This window comes from Orcinus orca, chromosome 20 (assembly GCF_937001465.1).
Source record: "Orcinus orca chromosome 20, mOrcOrc1.1, whole genome shotgun sequence".
NCBI lineage: Eukaryota > Metazoa > Chordata > Mammalia > Artiodactyla > Delphinidae > Orcinus > Orcinus orca.
Genome location: NC_064578.1, coordinates 199,957 through 223,277, shown reverse-complemented (window position 1 = coordinate 223,277; position 23,321 = coordinate 199,957). Strand labels below are relative to the sequence as shown.

General features: G+C 48.7%; 1 protein-coding gene across 1 annotated transcript in view; it reads right to left on the bottom strand.

Moving 5' to 3' along the window:
• FANCA (FA complementation group A) overlaps positions 1–12,426 on the bottom strand; it is a 53,565-nt gene extending 41,139 nt beyond the window's left edge. The window contains exons 1-6 of the mRNA XM_049703562.1: positions 11,765–12,426; positions 10,844–10,953; positions 10,392–10,485; positions 3,899–4,041; positions 3,713–3,808; positions 2,360–2,433 (exon numbers count right to left, since the gene is read on the bottom strand). Of these exons, the coding sequence (XP_049559519.1) occupies positions 2,360–2,433; positions 3,713–3,808; positions 3,899–4,041; positions 10,392–10,485; positions 10,844–10,953; positions 11,765–11,927 (680 nt within the window). The 5' untranslated portion in view covers positions 11,928–12,426. The remainder of the gene's footprint in view (positions 1–2,359; positions 2,434–3,712; positions 3,809–3,898; positions 4,042–10,391; positions 10,486–10,843; positions 10,954–11,764) is intronic.
• Between the last annotated feature and the right edge of the window lie 10,895 nt (positions 12,427–23,321).

Sequence of the window (23,321 nt, the reverse complement as noted above, 5' to 3'; positions counted from 1 at the left end):
CCTGTCACATTTGTATTTCCCTGGAGAATAAGGGTGATGAGCATCTTTTCACGTGCTTGGCTATTCGTAAATCTTCTTTAGAGAAATGTCTACTGAAATCCTTTGTCCATTTTTTAATTGGATTATTTTTCTTCTTGTTGAAGTTTAAGAATTCTTTTATTCTAGATACTAGGTTCTTATCAGATATGTGATTTGCAAACAATTTCTATGCATTGTCTTTTCATTGTTTCGATAGGGCCGACACACTAAAGTTTTAAAACTTGATGAAGCCTAAATGACCTATTTTTTCTTTTGTTGCATGAGTTTTCGGTGTCATATCCAAGAAACCCCTGCCTGACCCAAGGTCATGTAGATTTACCCTCAGATCTTCTTCTAGGAGGTTTATGGTTTTAGCCCTCAGGTTTAGGTCTCTGATGCACTGAGTTAGTTGCCATCTGTAGTGTGAAGTAGAGTCCAACACCACTCTTTTGCATGTAGATGTCCAGTGGTTCCAGCACCATTGTTGAAAAGACCGTTTTTCCCCATTAAATGGTCTTAGCATCGTTGTCAAAAATCAACTGACCATAAATGTGTGAGTTTACATCTGGATCCTCAATCCTACTGTTTATCTATATGTCAATCCTTATGCCAGGACTGCACTTTCTTGATAATTACAGTCTTGTAGTAAGCTCTAAAAACCGGATGTGTGGGGAATTCCCCAGCATCCCAGTGGTTAGGACTCCACACTTCTACTGCAGGGAGCACAGGTTTGATCCCTGGTCGGGGAACTAAGATCCTGCATGCCTCACGGCATGGGCAAAAATAATTAACTAATTAATTAAAATAAAAACAGGATGTGTGGGGCTTCCATGGTGGCACAGTGGCTGAGAGTCCGCCTGCCGATGCACGGGACACGGGTTCGAGCTCCGGTCCGGGAAGATCCCACATGCCGCGGAGCAACTAAGCCCGTGAGCCACTACTACTGAGCCTGCGCTCTAGAGCCCACAGGCCACAACTACTGAGCCCAAGTGCCATAACTACTGCAGCCCGCACACCTAGAGCCCATGCTCTGCAACGAAAAGCCACCACAATGAGAAGCACGCACACAGCAACGAAGAGTAGCTCCGCTCACCGCAACTAAAGAAAGGCCTCACGCAGCAACGAAGACCCAATGCAGCCAAAGATGAAAATAAATAAATTTATTAAAAACAAAAAAAAAGTCTATTGCTTAATTCCCAATATTATGGATTTCCCAAAACTTCTTGTTGATTCTATGCAGTTCTTTTGTGACTTGAGAACACGCCGTGTATGGTTTCAACCCTTGTAAACTTACTCCAGCCTGGCTTATGGCCTGAAGCGGGTGGCCTCCCCTGGCGCTGGGCACTGCCGGGTGGGGCGCTCCGCGGGCGCCAGCTGCGAATGCTGCTCTCTCTCGTCTCCGGTCGTTGCTGGTCTGAGCAGGTGATCCACCCGTTACTGAAAGTGGGGGACTGAAGGCTCCGATGACCACAGTTGAAAGTCCATCTCTCCCTCCAATTGTCAGGTTTTGCTTCATGTGTCTGGAGCCCTGACATCAGGCATGTATGCTGGGAGATACGGTTTTCACGTAGTCAAACTGATCAATCTTCCACGACTTCTGGATGTGACCCACGTGTCATGCTGCCACCGGTTTCAATACAACATTTTCAACTGTGCTTGACAGTTCCCCAAACTAGACATTGTCTGTTTTCCCTGACCAGAGAATAAACACGTAAACCTCCAGCCTTCTGTCGACCACGGGAGGACTGACTGCCTGGCTGCCTAGAGCAGAGAAGACAATCCACCTCCAGCTCCATATGCTCCTCATGTGTGTTCTCAGTCAGCTCATCCTGAGCCCCCCTCCCCTTCACCCCCTCACCCAGAGGCACCCGGCGCCATCGCACCGCCTGCTCACTTGCTAAGTCGTTCACCACCCGTCCCTCCGCCTCCTGCTTCTCCTCCCCTAGACTCTCCCAACCTTATGGGGTTATTCTTTTTATAAAACCCCCTTTCTGACTGTTGGTGGGATTTCAGGAGGTAAGAGTTGCACACATTCTATCAGCCATATCTACCTGAATGTCTCTTTTTTAGCTTTTAAAAATATTTTATCGCACTGTACATCTTATACAAAGAAAACATTACCAAGTCTGTGCACGATGAAGACTTCAATTATAACAAATGTTCTCTTTAAATAATAAAGCAACTGCTTCTCTAGGTGATTTTTGGTTTTACATATAAATAAATCATACTAGATTAGAAAAAACTAAATCATGTAATATTAATTAAATTTCATGTTACATAAAATTTTAATTTTTAACTTAAATGTTCGATTTACTTTAATGGTAAATAATCACTGGTATACCTTTCCAGCAGCTCTTGGAGGCTTACAATGTTTTGAACATGAAGGCGCCACACAGCTTCAAGCAGCAAAGAATTCTGCAGAAAATGACAGGAACTATGAGTCAGTCCTTCACGCACACACTTTCCTACAAGACGTTCAGCCTGTGTGCTTCAGCACGTGCTCTCCTGAAAACCAAGCCTCTCAACACTCACATCCCCACCTTCACCCCGCCCCCCGCCACTGCAACCAGGTTCAGGCTCAGGCTTGCTCTCTGCCCAGCCTCTAGCTTAGTCCACCTCCAGGCCTTTCTCCACTATGGCCAACACAAGATTCCAAAATGTAACTGGCCAGGCCAATCTCTCCTCTTCTTTAGAACCCTTTCTGTGGCTCCTCCCAGCTTTCAGGACAAAGTTCAGAGTCTCGTCTGTCCTCCCAGGGAGGCCCTCCAGGCTATAGCACTGATGTGCCCACCCCCTCGAACAAGGAGCCCCCGTCGGACTCGGCCCCAACACCCACAGTGCCCTCCTCTTCACCCAGGAACTCATGCCTCACACCCCACGCAACTTCCTTCCAGGAAGCCCTTCCTAACCACCCAATCAGCCATGGCCGCCCACTCTTCTCTGCTACCTGCAAACACCAGGGCCATTTAGCTAGTTACCAACGGGCGCAGGGGCCATACCAACGCCTGATAGTCAACTGAGCTCTACACTGTATGCTGGATAAAAGGGGGGAAAAAACCATGAATGCACCATCATCTTGGTTTTCTTCTTTCCTTCTCCTATATACTTAACTGATCTCATTTAATAACTAAGCAATAGCTTGAAGTGTTCAAAAATCAGTAAATCAACTACACTCCAACATAAAATTCAAATTAAAAAAAAATCTATAGGCCTACTGAATTCAAAATGTTTCAAAACAGAACAGATGAGGGAATTCCCTGGCAGTTCAGCAGTTAAGACTCCACTTGCTCCCAATGCAGGGGGCCCGGGTTCAATCCCTGATAGGGGAAATAAGATCCCCAAAGCCACGCAGCACGGCCAAAAAAAAAAGAAGGATTTTAAATCACTTTAAATCACATTTTTCTAGTTTACTATGCTACCCTGGGAAATCGTTCATCATAATATACCTAAGAAAGCAAAGCATGATGTTTCTGTGCATAGTCTATTCTAATAAATATTACTAATGATGGGTGAATACTGACAAACATGGTGACTGATGGTCCTTCTTTCCCATCCACAGAGGCACCCCAGTCTCTGTAATTAATACGATGCTTGCTGGAATTCCTAACAAAACCCGGGGATTTTACTGGCTCCACCAAAGTCCACAGAACACTGCTTGAAAACCCTAGAGTCAGAGTTACAATCTCAACTTTACCTGTACTTTCCATAATTCCTGACAGAAGGAAAGACGGGAGAACATGCTTTGTGCTAATAAATTCTGCGCGATCTCAAACAAGGAAGACAGTTTCTTCTGAAAAGAGAGATTAAATCTTTTCTAAGAAACAGTATTAAATGTCCAACTTTCCCAAACAGCTGAATAGCAACTCGTGCTGTGTCTTACCCTCTGGTCCGGTGTCAGCAGCACCTTGGGAGGGGGCACCGCATCTGCCTCACAGACCCGCACGAGGCCAGAGGCCACCACCTGGCTGCACAGGACGGCCGCTGGAACACCCAGCTGCGCGGCTTGGTCACGCAAAGCAGAGCCTTAAAGATGAGACAAAACACAGACACACACAACAAAATGTACAACTGAAGTAGATTGGTTAAATGCCTTCCCCGAAGCTCTAGCACCACAGCAAATTGCCTTTTGAAGGGGAGAAGAGATCTGGGGGGAAACATGAGGTATGAAAGTAAGACAACGTCAGTCTGATTGAAGAAGCTCACGAGAATCAGGGCAGCACCTGAAGCCCATGGTTGCAGACACACATCTATGCGTTTTGTATGACAAAAACAAGGGAGCTTGGCAGATACATTCTGACCAAGAACTTTAGCAACTCTTTCCAAAGGAGCACAATAAATTGAGAACTTTTAACAAATTTCAGTTTTTTATAGTTACCACTCCCACAACCGTACGATGATGTTTGACTGGACACGGGTCTGGCTTCCTGATGCCAGCCACACACATGGCGGGCATCGCATGCCACAGATGTGCCGGTCCCTGGGCTGCCTGGTGGAAGCTGGGCCCACAGGCAGCCACCTGCCCCCTGAGGACCAGCCCCGGTCTGCACTCAATAAAGAGAAATGCTGCGCAGCCTGGAAATAGATGATGCCACCAGAAAACTGTTTCCTAGCTTATTTGACTTCTAAAACTAATTTAAAGAAACCAGGAAACTGTATCACATGCCCATTACCTTCAAGGCTTTGAAACACAGACCACTACAGAAGTGAAAACACGTGCAACAGCTGTAAAGGTTCCAAGTGACAGTACTAGATACTATCCACCACTGTGGTCAAGAAATAACTCACGGCAGAAATGTAGAAAATGCTCATTTCTAGCCATTCATTTCCAATTTGTGCCCATGGGAAAGTTTATCCCTGTTTTTATTTACAAGGCTTTTATTTTTATACAAGTACCAACACATATGGTAGCCACCACCTTCAGCAGGAGAAACTGAAAAATTCACGAGTTGCAAGTCTACTTATACTTCTGTGGTCAAGGTGAAGAGCTTCTTATCTAAGTTCTTATGCTCTGATCCAAAAGTCCACACAAGAGAGTGTGTGGATGAGCTGGCTCCCTGCACCGTGCACAGTCTGTGAAATTCACGTACAATTCCGGCCGAGAGAAGCAGCACTGCGGCCTTCAGGGATCAGCTGCCGACGTAAGCCTGGGGTGTAGGGTTCTCAGAGTAGCAATTGAAAACAAATGAGTGAATTAGTTAATACAGTCGTCCCTCAGTATTCCAGGGAGACTGCTTCCAGGGCCGCCCGTGGACACCAAAATCCGCAGGTGCTCAAGTTCCTTACACAAGATGGCGTACTGTTTGTATATAACCTACACACATCCTCAAGGACACTTTAAATCATCTCTAGATTACTTATAATAACTAAAGCAATGTAAATGCTGTGGAAGTAGTTGCTGGCACACAGCAAATTCAAGTTTTGCTTTTTGGAACTTTGTGGAATTCTTTTCCCCCCTGACTATTTCCATCCAAGGTTGGTTTAATCCACAGACGTGGGACCCATGGATACAGAGGGCCGACTGCATCTTTCTGAAATGACAGTCATTACATAATAAAAATGTGAAAGACCAGAAAATAGCTTATTTTTGTTATTCCCACAGGACTCTCCCTGTCTCGCATTCTCAAAGTGGGGTGGGGCCAGAGACAGGCAAGCAGACCTCGATTTATCGCACTTTGGAGATTGCCTCTTTTTACAAACTGAAGGTCTGTAAGCACCCAGCAAGGCTATCAGCACCATTTTTCCAACAGCACTTGCTCACTTGGTGTCTCTGTGTCACATTTTGGTAATTCTCACAATATCTCAAGCTTTTTCATTAATATCACATTTGTCATGTTATCTGTGATGCGTATCTCCGATGTTACCACTGTAACTGTTTTGGGGCATCACTAACTACACCCACAGATGATGGTGAACTTAACCCACAAACATCCTGTGTGCGCTGACTGCTCTACCTCTCGGCCGCTCCCCTGTCTCGCTCCGTCTCTCAGGCCTCCCTCTTACCTGAGACACAATACTGAAATTAGGCCAATTAATAACCCTACAGTGGCCTCTAAGTGTTCCAGTGAAACGAAGAGTTGCACATCTCTCAATTTAACTCAAAAGCTAGAAATGGGGCTCCCCTGGTGGCGCAGTGGTTGAGAGTCCGCCTGCTGATGCAGGGGACACGGGTTCGTGCCCCGGTCCGGGAAGATCCCACATGCCGTGGAGCGGCTGGGCCCGTGAGCCATGGCCGCTGAGCCTGCACGTCCGGAGCCTGTGCTCTGCAACGGGAGAGGCCACAACAGGGAGAGGCCCGCATACCAAAAAAAAAAAAAAAAAAAAAAAAAGCTAGAAATGACTTAGCGAGGAAGGCATGTCGAAAGCTGAGACAGACCTAAAGCCCCTTGCACCAAACAGTTAGCCAAGCTGCGAAGCCAAAGGAGAAGTTCTTAAGGAAATTAAAAGTGCTACTTCAGGGGCTTCCCTGGTGGCGCAGTGGTTGAGAGTCCGCCTGCCGATGCAGGGGACACGGGTTCGTGCCCCGGTCTGGGAAGATCCCACATGCCGCGGAGCGGCTGGGCCCGTGAGCCATGGCCGCTGAGCCTGCGCGTCCGGAGCCTGTACTCCGCAACGGGAGAGGCCACAACAGTGAGAGGCCTGCATACTGCAAAAAAAAAAAAAAGTGCTACTTCAGTGAACACGTGAATGATAAGGAAGCCAAACAGGCTTATTGCTGATATGGAAAAAGTCTGAGTGGTCTGGACAGAAGATCACACCAGCCAGAACATTCCCTTCAGCCAAAGCCTGATCCAGGGCCAGGCCCTAACTCTCTTCAATTCTATGAGGGATGCGAGAGGGGAGGAAGCCACAGAAGCAAAGTCTGAAGCCAGGAGGAGTTGGTTCATGAGGTTGAAGGACAGAAGCCATCTCCACAGCACGAAAGTGCCAGGTGAAGCAGCAGGTGCTGATGGAGAAGCTGCAGCAAGTCCTCCAGAAGCTCTAGCTCAGATCATCCACGAAGGTGACTACACTGAATCACAGATTTTCAATGGAGAGGAAACAGCCTTCTACTGGAAGAAGACGCCGTCCAGGACTTTCATAGCCAGAGAGGAGAAGTCAGTGCCGGCTGCAAGGAAGAGGCTGACTCTCCTGTTAGGGGCTAATGCAGCTGGTGACTAAGTTGAAGCCAATTCTCATTTACCATCTGAAAATCCTTGCGCGCTTAAGAATTATGGTAAATCAACTGTGCCTGTGCTCTAAAAAAATGGAAAAACAAACCGGTATGACAGTACATCTGTTGACAACATGGTTTAGTGACTATTTTAAGCCCACCGTTGAGACCTACTTCTCAGAAAAAGAAGAGTCCTTTCAACTGCTCGTTGACAATGCACCTGGTCACCCGAGAGCTCTGTTGGAGATGGGCAATGAGATTCATGCTGTTTTCATGGCTGCTGACATAACACCCATCCTGCAGCCCATGGATCAAGGAAGAATTTCAACTTTCTACTCTTATCATTTAAATAACACACTTCGTAAGGCTATAGCTACCATAGACGGGGACTGCTCTGGTGAATCTGGGCAAAGTGAATTGATGGCCTTCTGGAAAGGATTCACCATTCTAGATGCCATTAAGAACTTAAGAACATTTGTGATTCATGGGAAGGATGTATCAAAATCAAAATGTTGACATTAACAGGAATTTGGAAGAAGTTGATTGCAGCCATCACGGATGACTTTGAGGGGTTCAAAAATTCAGTGAAGGAAGTAACTACAGATGTAGAGGACATAGTAAGAGAACTAGAATTAAAAGTGGAGCCTGAACACCATTTACAATAACCTAAGCAATGTAAGTGCCCATCAACAGGTGAATGGGTAAAGAAGATGTGGTACATACACTCAATGGAATATGACTCAGTCATAAAAAAGAATGAAATAATGCCATTTGCAGCAACATGGATGCACCTAAAGATTATCAAAGTAAGTGAAGTAAGTCAGACAAATGTGGTATGATATCACTTACGTGTGGAATCTAAAAAAATGATACAAATGAACCATTTACAAAACAGAAACGGACTCACAGACATAGAAAACTTACGGTTACCAAAGGGGAAAGGGAGGCAGGGTGGGATAAATTAGGAGTTTGGGATTAAAATACACACACTACTATATATAAAACAGATAAACAGGGACTTCTCTGGCAGGCCGGTGGTTAAGATTTTGCCTTCCAATGCAGGGGATGCGGGTTCAATCACTGGTTGGGGAGATAAGATTCCACATGCCTTGGGGCCAAAAAACCAAAACATAATACAGAAAAAATACTGTAACAAATTCAAGAAAGACTTTAAAAATCATCCACGTCAGGGACTTCCCTGGTGGCACAATGGTTAAGAATCCACCTGCCAATGCAGGGGACATGGGTTCGAGCCCTGGTCCAGGAAGATCCCACATGCCACGGAGCAACTAAGCCTGTGCACCACAACTACTGAGCCTGCACTGTAGAGCCTGTGAGCCACAACTACTGAGCCTGCGTGCCACAACTACTAAAGCCCATGCGCCTAGAGCCCATGTTCTGCAACAAGAGAAGCCACCGCAATGAAAAGCCCGCACACCGCAACAAAGAGTAGCCCCGGCTCACCGCAACTAGAGAAAGCCCACGTGCTGCAACGAAGACCCAATGCAGCCAAAAATAAATACATAAAAATAAATTTAATTTAAAAAAATGGTCCACATCAAAAAATCTTAAACAAAAACCAAAAAAACACAGATAAACAACAAGGACCTACTGTATAGCACAGGGAACTATACTGGATGTCTTGTAATACCCTATAATGGAAAAGACTCTGAAAAAGTGTATCGAGAGAGAGGGAGAGAGAGCGCGCGCTATCTATATATGTATAACTGAATCACTTTATTACACACCTGAAACATTGTTAAGTCAACTATACTTCAATTTAAAAAATTACAAAAATTGAAAAAAAAAGTAGAGCCTGAAGAAGTGACTGAATTGCTGCAACCTCATGATAAAATTTGAAGGATGAGGAGTTGCGTCTCGTGTCTGAGCAAAGGATGTGGTTTCTTGAGATTGAACATACTCCTTATGAAGATGCCAGGAAGACTGTTGAAATGACAACAAAGGATTTAGACTATTACATAAACTTAATTGATAAAGCAGCAGCAGGGTTTGAAAAGACTGACTCCAGTTTTGAAAGTTCTACTGTGGGTAAAATGCTATCAGCCGGCATTGCAGGCTACAGAGAGAGGATTTGTGAAAGGAAGATACAGCAGACTTCATTGCTGTAATGTTTTAAGAAAAGGCCACAGCCCCCCAGCCTTCAGCAACCTCCACTCTGGTCAGTCAGCAGCCATCAACACTGAGGGAAGACCCTCCACCAGCAAAAAGATTACGAATCTCTGAAGGCTTAAATGATGGTTAGCATTTTTAGCCATAAAGTCGTTTTTTTTTTTTTTTAAGGTTTTTTGTTTTTTATTTTATTTATTTATTTTTGGCTGCATTGGGTCTTTGCCGCTGTGCGCAGGCTTCCTCTAGTGGCAGAAAGCAGGGGTTACTCTTCATTGCGGTGCACGGGCCTCTCATTGCGGTGGCCTCTCCCGTTGCGGAGCACGGGCTGTAGAGCGCAGGCTCAGCAGTCATGGCGCACGGGCCTAGATGCTCCACGGCATGTGGGATCTTCCCGGACCAGGGCTCGAACCCATGTCCCCTGCATTGGCAGGCGGATTCCCAACCACTGCGCCACCAGGGAAGCCCCAATAAAGCAGTTTTTCGAATCTTAATAACAGAGCATTTTTTAATTAAGGTATGTATATTTTTTTAGACAATGCTGTTGTACACTTAGTAGACTACAGTATTTATTGTGTAAACATGAAGTTTATATGCATCAGGAAACCGAAACATTCGTGGGACTCGCTTTCCTGCAATATCCGCTTTCTAGCAGTGGTATGAACCCAAACCACAGTCTCCCCAGGTCAGCCTGTATCTCTGGCTGCCTGCTGCACTTCCCTACCCAGCAGAGCCTGTTCTCACCACTTCCAGAAACGAGGGGCATGTTTCTGTCCCGTTTTTCCAAGGGTAACTTTGGTTCCTACTGCTTCTGAGTCCGATGCTGAGTCACTGTTTTTAAACAAGAGCCCCATAACAAACCTCCAGCAAGTCACAAAAGCTTGTGGCTGGTGACCACACATATAAGCAGAAAACCATTACCTGGGGGAATCTACACATCTGCTTGTTGTAAGCAAATCAAAGTCACTTTACGTACAGCAAAAACTAACACAACATTGTAAAGCAACTATACTGCAATAAAACTGTTTTTAAAAAGTCACTTTACATAAAGCTCTTCCGTAACTCAATCTGTTGAGAAAATGAAGCTCTAACTTACCTATCAATGAACTGGAAAGGTCAATGTGGGCCCCAGGACCATCATAATCAATCAACCGGCTGAGACACAGCTGTTTACCGGGAGGACCTTCTACCTAGAAACCAAACACCAAGCACTCCATTTTAAAATTCAAGCCATGTCCTGAAAACACCCAGAGCGTCCACAGTGCTTGCCTACTGCGCTATTCCCAAATATTCCGAGGGAAAGAAGCATTTTAAAAGGTGAAACTTACTGAAGCCTTTGAGAACTACCAGATTCCTCTCCGGACTGTTTTACCTCCAAATAGATACGTGCTCCCGGTTACCTTTCTCACCTGGACAGCAAACTTAGTGCGTGCTTCTCCCAGATACTCACGAGGCTTGCCAGGTGTCTTTCATGAAGATGATGCTCGGCTGGGCTCAAAATCCCCAAACCCAAATGTGCTGGCAAAGGCGCAACCAACTTCCACTCACCTCCAGCACAAGGTCACCCAGGTTGAGGTGGCTCCTGAGGAGGCGCAGAGCCGACTCCCTGACCTTCTGCTCACCTTCGGGACCCAATTTCTGCCTCTTGACCCTTCCCGCTAGGGGAGAAAATCAGTTTCAAAAAATTACAGCACTCTTTAAAAACTCAAGCAAGGAGACACCGTGACACCCTGTACCCCCGCAGGTGACGCACCCGGGAATGTCACTTCCATGGGATTCCTGTCAAAACCACACAAGCTTAATCTAATCCTGAGACACATCCAACTGAGGGACACTCCTCCAAACATCCAGGTCGGGAAGACCCAGGAACTGTCACCCTCTGGAGGAGACCAAGTTGACGGGAGTAACTGCCACGCGGGAGACTGGTCAGAAAAAGGGCATTATGGGGAAAACTGGTGAAACCCGAGTAAAGTGTAGTATCGCTGGCAGGATGGTACCAACGCTCGTTTCCTGGGATTGATCCTTTCAAAGAGGTTACGCGACGCTGGGGCTACGCGGAGCTGAACAGTTACTGTCATCCAGGCTACTGGGGGCGGGGGGCAGTGAATCTTAACTCCCCACCTTCTGGAAACACCCCTCTTGGCCACTCGTTGGACAGAGTGGACAGAGGGCTGCCAGGAGGGGACAGCTCGGGGTGGGCGTGGGGGAGGAGGGCGGGGGGGTTGAGGCGGGACGGGCGGGGATGAGGTGAGGACAGGCCGGGCGCCGGGATGAGGGGGGGACGGGCGGGGGTCGGCGTGAGGCGGGGACAGGCCGGGAGTCGGGGGTGAGCGGGGGACGGGCCGGAGGTCGGGGGTGGGGACGGGCGGGGGTCGAGGTGAGGGGGGGACGGGCCGCGATCGGGCGCAGTGGGGGGGGACGGGGACGGGCCGAAGGAGGCTGGGGTCTTGGGGCCCCGCGCCCACCTACCCAGCAGCTCGACCCAGGCCCGCCTGCAGCCCCCGTGCCCCGGGTCCGAGGCAGCGCCCCGCGCCTGGGAGGCCGACATGTCGCGAACGAGCCACGGGCGACGTCTCTCGGCTTCTGGCCCGCGTTTCCTTCCCATTGGCCGCGGACAGGCGCGCGCGCCCATTGGCTGCCAGCTGCCCGGCCGCACCCTTCAGGGCGGAGCCTCGGTAGCCATCTTGGTGGCGCCGCACGGCGGCCATCTTGGTGGTGGCGGGAGCGCGGTATGACTGACGCCTGGGCCAGGTAGGTAGCACTGACGTTGGAGGTTTGCGGTGCTGATTCAAACGGCGTCACGGGCGAGAAAACTGTGCCATCCCTTGTGCGTTAGTCCTGTCGAGATGACCCAGAGCTGGGCATGAAGAAGCAATCCGACAAACCCAAATCCAGGGAGACGCTAAAACCGCGCTGCCAGTTGGAAACCGTGTAGGACGAGTCTGCGCCGTCGTCTCCCGCGGAACCCGGGGCGGCGGTGTTACTGCGGAGCTGAGGCTTGCTCTGCCTTGACTTCAATTAAGTGTAAACGAGAGGCCGCCTGGTGGACAGCGCCGCTCACCCCGGCCGAGCACAGCCAGGAGTCGCACCCACAGGGGTCACACACAGGAAGTCCTTTCCAGCCCCTCTCCCCTCTCTGGAGGATGAGGGGGAAGGAGGGCTGAAAATCCCAGGCTTGTAAGCATGGCTTGGCCTTTCTGGCCTTCAGCCCCTGTGCCGGAGCCAACCAGGAGCCCACCCAGTGTCCACCTGTTAGAGAAAAAGATGCTCCTAGCATTCTTCCCACTTAGGAATTTACAGGGGTTTCACGGGGTCTGTGCCACGATAGGCACAGAGACCGACATGCATTTCTGTTATCTCACAATCACTGTGCGGCCCCGTGTCTCAGTGTCCGGGTTTTCACACAACATGGTCCCATCGGCCGTGAAGACCTTGCGGGTGCAGGATGCCCTCAAAGAGCACCACTGCCACCTCCTGAACTGCTTCCACGTGGCTGGAAACTCCAAGTTTTCAAGTTTGCATGCACGCCATGACCACCCTGCATAACTGCTGCTGCCCAACCCAGGTTGGGGGCTGCTAAACTTGCATAAACAAGGGTCCACTGGAGGTGGCCCTGCTAGACAGCACGTGGCCCTTGGGGATTGCAAAAAGCGGCCACGAGTCCTCCCCCCCATCTCCGTCCCTTCCGTTTAGGCTGGTAATGACACAGGAGTGACGTGACACAAACAGGAGTTTGAAAAGAGATGGTGCTGAGAGCCAGGTACCTCCAAGGAACACACGTGAGCGAGCCTGCTGAGGACCACCCACGTGGAGGAGAGGTGGCCGCCCAGCCAGCAGTCCCATGCCCTGGCCAGCAGCCTGCCTGCTGCCAGACCTGGAAATTAGGCCATCACAGGCCGTCCAGCTGCTGACTACCCAGCAGTGAGGTAAACAAGGGGAAGAGGCTGGCTGAGACCAGAGCTGCCAGAGACCACACGACTGCACACTAAGCAGCAGCTTAGGAGGGGAGGGGAGTACCCATGTGGCCTTGTAAGCGCTGTGAAGCCCTCGGCCTCCGCGCCAAGGGAGCAGGGCCCTGGCGGGTGCACATCACGAGCTATGCAGCTGGTTGAAAAGAGACTGTAGGGAGGCAAAGGCAGGGCACAGAGGCCAGGGGGATGGCCTCAGGCCATTATTGGGAAACGGACAAGGGGCGTGACCAGCGCGGGGGTCATGAGATGGAGAGAAGTGATGAGCTCGGTTCCTACTTCGAAGGTTGATCTGCCAGGTGAGGAAGAAGTGCAGAGTTTTCTAACCTGAGCCATTGGGAGGGCAGAGATACACATCATACAAACATACATCATATACACATACACATGCATCACACATATCATACATACACACACCATACATGCCTCATACATACACACATACAAACATACATCATATACACATGCATCTCACACGCATATATACCATACATACACACACCATAATGCATCATACATACATACAAACATGCATCATACACACATATATACCATACATACACACATCATACACACACGCATCATACACATGCATCATATACACATGCATCGTACACACGTCATACACATATACACACATCATGCATACATCAGATACACATGCACGTATCATTCACACATGTCCTATGCACACATACATTGCACCCACATGCATCATACAAACATACGTCATATGCATACCTACACTGTACACACACATCATGTACATACATCCACATATCATATACCCATGCATACATCATATATACACGTGCATCATATACGTACACACACGCCTCACCTGAGAGGTGGAGACACTGGGAGGACGGTTTGAGAGGCAATAACAGGAGGGGCTCAGAGTTCAAGCGTGAGTGTGTCAGATTCAAGATGCCAGACCCCTGGATGGGGCTGCCGGGGGAAGTAGGTCGTAGAAGCTTCAACACACACGTACGTACATACACCCACACACGCGTACACACGCCCCAGGCACACCAGAGCTATCCCTCCCTGCCCATCATCGCAGTCCTCATCCTTCTGCTTCAAAGAACGATGAAAAGCAGCTATTTGAAGCACATCGAACATGCCATTGTCATGACCTGCGTGCCTCCTGTGCCGGGTGAGACCTTCTATCAGAAATCGGCCATAGCTCAGTGTTTCCAAAACATCACTCGTGCATGTGCCTTCCCAGCGTCCACTGATAATCAGCATTATTTAGGGACTATTTTCCGTTACATTTAATCACTTCTTAAAAACCAAAATCTAATTTAAAAGAAAACTGTATGTGCCAATATAAATGGAAATCCATTATTCTCCTGTATCATAAACTAAATATGAAACAACTTAAAGAAATCTGTTTAAAATTTGCCTTTGTTTCACCTGAAATCACCTCGCGAATTTAACTTGCATCTAGGATGTGGAAAGCTTCAAAGACCATCGCTGAGACTGGATTGGGACAACAGAAAACACCGCTCCCATCACCACCAAGCTAACAAGTGCTGAGTGATAGTAACAGCAGCCACCACTCCGGGTGAGGCCAAAGTGTGCAGAGACAAGGAAGGCTGTAAGCGGAGAGTGGGCAGCTGCACTGAGAAAACCCCTCAGCAGCATCCCTCATCCCCACCATAAGCCCAGGGCAGGGCTGGAGGAGTCTCGTGTGAAAGGTGGCCACAGCACACTGAAACACAGATCCAGCTCAACGCCAGACCAGACTGACTCACCCCCACCCCACTAATGACCGAGCAGAGAAGGAGGCCTGAACACTACCTCAGACTCTCCTGGCCCACACACAATGTTGGGCATGCAATCAAAAATTACGAGACAGACAGAAGCAGCAAGAGAAAAAAACCAACCCACCCCTAAAAGGCAAGGTAGGCAACAGAGCCAAACCCAGATGTGGCCCAGGTGTTGGAACAGTCACACAGGGAATTTTAAGTAACTATGGTTCATATGCTAAAGTCTCTGGTGGAAAAGGTGGGCAACGTGCATGAAGGAATGAGGAGATTCAGCAGACACGTGAAAAGTATGAGAGAGGAAAACATGGTCACAGAGATAAAGAGTGCCTTCAATGGCTCATCAGTGGGCTCAACACAGGTGAGGAGAAATAAAAATTACTCTAACAGGAAAACAAAGAGGAACTTAAGAAAAAAAAAGAGCACCGGGCTTCCCTGGTGGCGCAGTGGTTGACAGTCCGCCTGCCGATGCAGGGGACACGGGTTCGTGCCCCGGTCCGGGAGGATCCCACATGCCGCGGAGTGGCTGGGCCCATGAGCCATGGCTGCTGAGCCTGCGCGTCCGGAGCCTGCGCTCCGCAGTGGGAGAGGCCACAACAGTGAGAGGCCCACGTACCGCAAAAAAAAAAAAAAAAAAAGCACCTAAGAGCTGTGGGATACTACCAAATGGTATAACATACATGTCATAGGACTCCCGAAAAAAGAAGAGAAAACAATGCAGAAAAAATATTTGCGAGGTAATGGCCAAGAATGTTCCCAAAATAATGAGACAGCAAACACCAGATCTAAGAAGTTCAGAAGACACAAAACAGGATAAACATGGGATGAAACACACACACACACACACACACACACACACACACACGCACGCACCCCATATTCAAACTGCTGAAACCAAAGAAATAGAGTCCTGAAGGCAGCTAGAAAACAAAGGTGCCTTAAATGCAGAATAACAAAGATAAGAATTACAGCAGATTCCTCTTGAGAAACTATGCAAACAGAAGACAACAAAGTGACATATATAAAGGGTTGGGGGGGAAAATCAACCCACATTTCTATACCTAGCAAAGACATCTTTTTAAAAATAAAAAGCAAAATAAAGACTTTTCAGACGTGAACAAGTTTATTACCAGACCTGCATTAGAATAAATATTCAAGAAAGCTCTCCAGTCAGAAGGAATGTATCAGACGCCTGGATCTACACACAGACGAATACATTGAAGGTAAATATCAATCACTCTAAAAGGTAATTGTCTGTTTCAAGCAAAAACAGTAGCACTGAATTGCAGGTTTATTGCGTATGTAAAAATAAAATGTATGCCAGTGCTAGCCCAGAGGATTGGACACAAGAACTGGAAGTGAACAGTTGTAAGGGTCATGGAACGTATCAATTGTGGCAGTGGTTATATGACTGTGTTTGTCAAAAATCATTAACATATACATTAAAAGGGGTGAATTTTACTGTCTGTACGTTATACTTCAATTAAAAATTTAACTCTCATGGGGGAATCACTGAAGATGGCAGAGCAGGAAGACCCTGAACTCACCTCCTCCCAAAGGCACTCCAAAATTACAACTATTTACAGAGCAGCTATTGATGAAAAAGACTGAGCCACTAGAAAACATCTTCCACGACTAAGACATAAAGAAGAAACTTCAACGAGATGGGTAGTCACGCGGGGTTGTGGGTTAGCCAAGACCCATATCCCCAGGTGGGCAACCCACAAATGGGAGGATAATTACAACCGCAGAGGTTCTCCCTAAGGAGCGAGGGAGCCCCACATCGGGCTCCCCAGTCCAAGGGTCTATACTGGGAAGACAAAACCCCAGAGCATTTGGCTTTAAAGGCCAGCAGGGCTTATTCTGGGAGAGCCAGAGGGCAGTGGGAAAGAGAGGCTCCACTCTTAAAGAGCTCACACAAAACCTCGCACGCTCCAGGATCCAGGGCAGAAGCTGTAATTTGAAAGGAGCCTGGGTCAGACCCACTGGCTGAGCTTGGAGAGCCTCCCGCAGAGGCGGGAGGCACCTACAGCTCACCCGGGGGACACAGACCGCTGGCTGCGGTCACTGTGGGAGCTCATTCTACCATGTAGGCTCTGGTGCTGGTAGATGCCATTGTGGAATCCTCCTCTAGCTTATTAGCCTCAGGACCCAGCCCCACCTGGGCCCACCAGCCCGTAGGAATCAATACTGGCCAAGCAGCTATCTAGGCAGGGACGCGGCTCCATCCACCAGCAGACAGGCTGCCTTATGACCCCGAACCCACAGCCGCCCCTGGACACATCCCTGCCCACCAGAAAGCCCAGGACCTGGCCCCGCATACCAGTGCACGAGCACTGGACCTTATACCCCAAAGCCCTGCAGCTGGAGAGCCTGGGACCCAGCTCCACCCACCAGTGGGCGGGCACCAGCTCCGGAATCCCCTGGGCCCAGGCCCCGCCCACCAGTGAGCCTGCTCTAGACTCTGGACCAGCCTCACCCATCAGTAGGCAGACAGCGGCCCCGGGACAACTGTGGCCCCACAGCCGGCCTTGGTAGGATCGAGCCCAGCTCTGAGACACCTTAGGCCCCTCAACTAGCCACCTAGGACCCAGCCCCACTCTGCAGCAGGCACAAGCTTCGGGACATCCCCGGACCCCGCAGCCAGCTGTGTCAGGAACTGGCCCCATCTATCAGCAGCCCGACACCGCCTCTGGGACCCCTGGGCCCTGCAGCCAGACCTCAGAGCCTGGCTCTGTCCGCCAGTGGGCCTGCACTAGCCCCAGGACCTGGCTTCACCCATCAGCGGGTGAAGCCCCGGGATCTCCTGGACCCTGCCCCTGCCCACCAGTGAGCCAGCACTAGACCCAGGTTCCGCACCCAGCCACCTCGTGACCCAGCCCCGCCAAACACTCATTGGTGAGATTTCCAAACATAAAATGGTCTTTATGCGAATTGATAGTTCTTTTCTAGTAAGCTATTCCATGCGGGTAGTTTGTATTTGACAATTTATAACACTGATCAGACAAGAGTAGGGAGATGTTTACGTCACAGAACAAGGTGATTTTAGGCAGTGTTCTCAGTGTGTCCAGACCAGCAGTAGCCTCAGCATCACCCAGGTTTTGTTAGACATGCAAATTTTCGGGCCACACCTCAGACCAAATGAGACAGAAAATAACCCGGGAAGGGTTCCAGACACCTAGGTCTTAACAAGACTTCCTGTGGATTCCGATGCATGCTAAAGTGTCAGAGCCATTGCTCTAGGAATATAAAATAATTGTGACGATCTGCAAACCTCAAGTGCAATGGTTAACATAAAATAAATTTTACCCGAATGGTCAGGGTCATCACCAAAAATGTGCTGTTGCTTTGTGAATGAGAAAAGGTCAGGTTTATTTCATTCACTGCTATACCCCTATCAGAACACCGTCCAGCATTCAGAAATGCATTGATAAATACTAGTTGAGTTAAATAATTTTTTAAAAGAATCTGTTGTTCAACTTCACTCCAATAAGAGAAATGCAAATTAAGCCATTTTTCACGCATCAAAGATACAAAAGTTTGATCACACCCTGCCTCAAGGGAGCTTAGGGAAATAAAGACCCTCAAACATTACTGGTGGGAGTGTATAGTGTGCAGCCTCTGTAAAGGGCGGTTTGATAATATTTATTAAAATGACAGATTTGTATATCCTTTGCCCCAGCAAGTCCATTTCTTAGAATTTATACTGCACAAGTATCAGCTGTGCTCTTACACTGTCCAAGATACTTGGGGCAGCAGTAATTAAGCCAACAAAATCTATGCCCTCACAAAGCACTGCGTACAAAGTTATCCATTCAAGACTGGAAAAAACCTATTCCCCCTGCCCCCCCCCGCCCCCGGCGGGGATATGCAGCTGTACAGAGAACGCAGAAGCTCTTCACATGCCGATACGAACCATTCCCCACCCCCCACCCCCACTGATGAGTAAATACGCAGAGCACAGGACAGGGTGTATGATGTGCTGACCTCGGGGACATGTGTGTTTGAAACAAGCATATGACTAGAAGTTCTAGAAGGATAAACAAAAAGCCAGACACAGTGACTACCCCTGGGGCCAGTGTCTGGTGGAAGATTTTGCAGTTTATACCTTTTTGTACTTTTGAACATCGATCCATGTCAAATTAGCCAACAGCAATTTACACAGTTATTTCTACAATCTTACCAAGTTCAGGCCCCAGCAAGCATTTGAGGCTCACCCCCCCATCCAAGATCACATGTCAGCTCTGAGGTAAAGCTTGCTTCACTCCAGTCTGTGCAGCGGAAGACATGGTACGACAGAGAAGTTGATACAGCAGCTAGTGTGTGTGTACATTTGGAAAACGTTTGATTCCTTTTTAACTTCCCTGCATTACCTGTTCAAAACATTGTTGACCTAAAACAATGAAACGGCCAGTTATTTTACCAGCAAAATGGGTTTACTCAGGAATAGCAAAGAACTGCAATTCAGGACATGCAATCTATGGCGAACCCCAGGCAAGTCCAGAGGACAAAGGAGAGGAACTTCTTTTATAGAGGAGAGAAAGGCATTTGGGGAGAGGATGTTGTAAACAAAGGGTCCATTGGAGGAAACTGGGACTTGGAAGTGTAGTGGCTTTTCATTGGCTGAGCTGTGGTGGTGTCTCATTGGCTGGGCTGTTGCGGGCAGGGAGAAATTCTTCCTTGCCCTGATGGGTAGGAAAGTAGTAAGCTTCTTCCTTTTGGGTCTGTAGTTGAGGTGGGGTCGTAGGGCGTGAGTGTTCCCCCTTCTGGCCTCCCGACTCCATTTTAAATGAGGCTTCTGTTAATTTTCACAACATAAATACAACTGCAAATGACCGCCAGCGTCATCAATGGGGAGCAAACAGTGTTCTCGAGTATTTTCTCGGCTCCTGATCGGGAATCCGGGGTAAGCATGTAAGTACTCCTCGTTCCCTCCTTCACAGGACAGCCCTGTCTGCCTCCCCTCCTCTTCCCATCATCTTGTGGGATTTCCTCTCATCACCTGGGCTTAGCTGAGCTCTGGGTACCCGCCTCTTCTCCTGTCTCCACCTCTTCCTAATGCCAGCCTAGAAATCCTGCAGCCATGCCAGTCCCAGAGCCCTTTCCCCAGAGCTGTACTGGGCTCCCTTTTAGAGATCAAGCACAGCCTGGGCCTATCTGGCATCCCTGGGGATTCATGCGCTTTATCATTATCCCAAAATAATCCTAAAGCACAAAACCACAGCCTCTCGAGTTTCAGCTTTTCCTCCCGGACCCCTGAGCCCTGCCTCGCTGCAAGGATCGTGACAAAGACAGCATTCAGGGACCTCTGAGTCGTGGACACAACGGCCTCGTTGCTCACAGCGTTCAGTGTGCAGGTCCCTTGGGAGAAGCCGACCTGTTTTTCAAGCTGAAGTGGAATTCAGTGCAGGCTGAGAGCCTCTGCCTTCCCCTCACAGCAGGTGAAGTGGTTCTACCTGTGTCTAGGGGAGTCCAAGGGCCTTTCATCTCAAATTGTCTTTGATGTTTAACCCAATCGCTCATACGCCTGACTCACTCTGACCTTTGTCTCAAAACCCTCAGCGTGCTCTCAGTGCGGTACCTTGGACCCTGGAGCCCTACACCCTCCCCTCCTGCAATCAGGTAACTATATTCCACAGGGCACCTGGGCTTCCAGTCCTAAATTATCTTTTTGGCTTCCAGGGGCCAAAAATTAGGATCCTTTAGTTTCTGTGTCCGCAAAGATGCTCAGAGGTATAATTCCTGGAGATCTGAATCTCTGGCCAGTGGCAGTCATGAGCCAACCACCCCTCTGATTGCACTGCCCTGGCATGGACATGATCTCTAATTCCCTCAAAGCATCAAACACAGAGCATGGGAAAACACCAACATAACCAGTGGGGTTATGTAGCCACCTGTAGCCCTTCCCCGACTGCAGAGACTGTGTTTCCTCGTGGCTGTTTCCCCTGAGAGACTGGTGGATCCTTGGGAGGACCTGGGCAGGTTTTTCACTGGTCTTTCCCAGGCATAAGACATTAACGCCCAGTGCTCAGCAAATATGTGTGAATGAACAGCCTACACTGTAAGATGAATGTTTGGGGAGTGTGTTTGCTAATGCGATAACTTGAGAGTGATTCTCCAACTGCAAGCACTGGTGGATCAGTCACGTCACTAAATGTTTCGATTCTGCTTCCAAGCACAGCCTCCCTTCCCCGGGCCTTCCTCGTGTATTGGAAATGAAGGCTAAAGGACGTGGCTTCAGGAGTGGTCTATTGATGATCCCGTCGTGTAGAAATGACCTGGATCCAACGCTTTCCAGGTTGGGTCCATGACTGACCATCAGTTTCTATCATGTTTCTCTGTTGAGACTCTGAACAGTTGGAAATAGCCTGTTTCATTTCTAAACTCCAAGGGGCAACTTCAAGTCATGGAAGAACTAACATCTCTTTGACGCTGACGTTCTGTGTTGCGTACTTGGCAGACAAAGACCTCCATATATTAGCCCGAGAGCCACTTCCTACTGGGATAAACCCCATGCCTACTTTTTTGTGTGTGTGTGGCCCCGCCCACGGCATGCAGGATCTTAGTTTCCTGACCAGGGATTGAACCCGTGCCCCCTGCATTGGGAGTGCAGAGTCTTAACCACTGGATGGCCAGGGAAGTCCCCCCGTTCCCATTTTAACCAGGCATCGTCTGCTCTCCCTCAGTGTGTGGAGCCCAGACAGCTATCAATTTACCCACACCAGTTCCTCATGGCAGAGCCCTCAGTCTGATTTAAAATATTGACTCGGCTTTTTAAAGTATGGCTGTGCCTGGGCTGTACTCCACCCCAGGAAGGAAGTGATTACCTTGACTCTGACTTGTGACCAATGGGTGGAACTTGTCACTATACCCAGAGCTTCTAGCAACCAGATCAGAGCCTGCTGCATCTGGTCACTCGAGTCATGGGCCCCTTTGATCAGTTTTGGTTTGGTGAATTCACTTCCTTTCCCTTTATTGACTTAGATGCTGCTCTCGGGCTCCCAATCTAAGAGCTTGAAACCCCTCTCACTGCCACCACCACCTGCAGGCTGTTACTTCTCACCTTATGTCCATTTCTAGATCTCATCTAGGACATTTTTGGGAGATGTATGAATAAATGACCTGGCAGGGAAAAACAAAATGGTTTCTAGGAGCATCTAGGGGGCCGACGGATGCTTCTGCTTCATTATTTGCTTGTGGCTAGAGGGACAAACCTTCAGATACCAAGAGATATGGAAGTAGAACCTACCTAACTTAAAATTTTTTTTAGTAAAACCCCAGTGTTCTAAATCTTGCTGGCTGAAGTGCACAGGGATCCCTGAGAAAACAATTAATGCCAGATCAGAAAGGGTATCATACGTTACACAGGTGACCTCAGGGCCCCTGCATCAGGCAGGTGCGAGTCATCACTATGCCATCTACAAACTGACACTTGCCATCTACCTCTCCGAATATTAAATCATGAGGTGCTTCAGCTGCTGAACTTCAACACCCCCTGAAAGGAGTTCGGGGTGGAAATCAGGAAAGAGGCCCTCTGGGCACTGGGAAAGACTGGCACAACAGTCCTTCAGATAGCCAGATATTTTCACAAGAAGATTTTATGAGCCCAATTCTTGCATCTCCTTGTATCTAGAAAAGCACTAAAATCATTAATGGTGACATCTGCTCCCCGTGACCTGCAGCAACTCTCTGCAAAAAAATGGGCTTGGGGCTTCCCTGGTGGCGCAGTGGTTGAGAGTCCACCTGCCGATGCAGGGGACGCGGGTTCGTGCCCCGGTCCGGGAAGATCCCACATGCCGCGGAGCGGCTGGGCCCGTGAGCCATGGCCGCTGAGCCTGCACGTCTGGAGCCTGTGCTCCGCAACGGGAGAGGCCACAACAGTGAGAGGCCCGCGTACCGCAAAAAAACAAAAAACAAAAAAAAAACGGGCTTGACTGTACATACCCCTGTTCACCAAAATCATGTATATACTGACCTCCCCCGCTACCCCTTTGGAGCAGTTGCTCAGAGCTCTCTGAAATGCTGTCTCCCGGGCTATAGTCCTCATTTTGCCCCAAATAAAACTTAACTCACAACTCTCACGTTGTGCATTTCTTTTAGTCAAGAACTAGGTCCTTACCAAGGCCCGTGGACATCAACTGAGATCCTAAAACCGTCTGGTCAGTAAGGGAAACCTGAGGCCCTTTGAAGAACAAGGAAGGTACTTCTGGCTACAACCCAACCCGCTTCCAATTAGAGTATACCACCTTCCGCTCTGGGGCCAGGGTGCCCCTCCTGAGATGCTCCCAC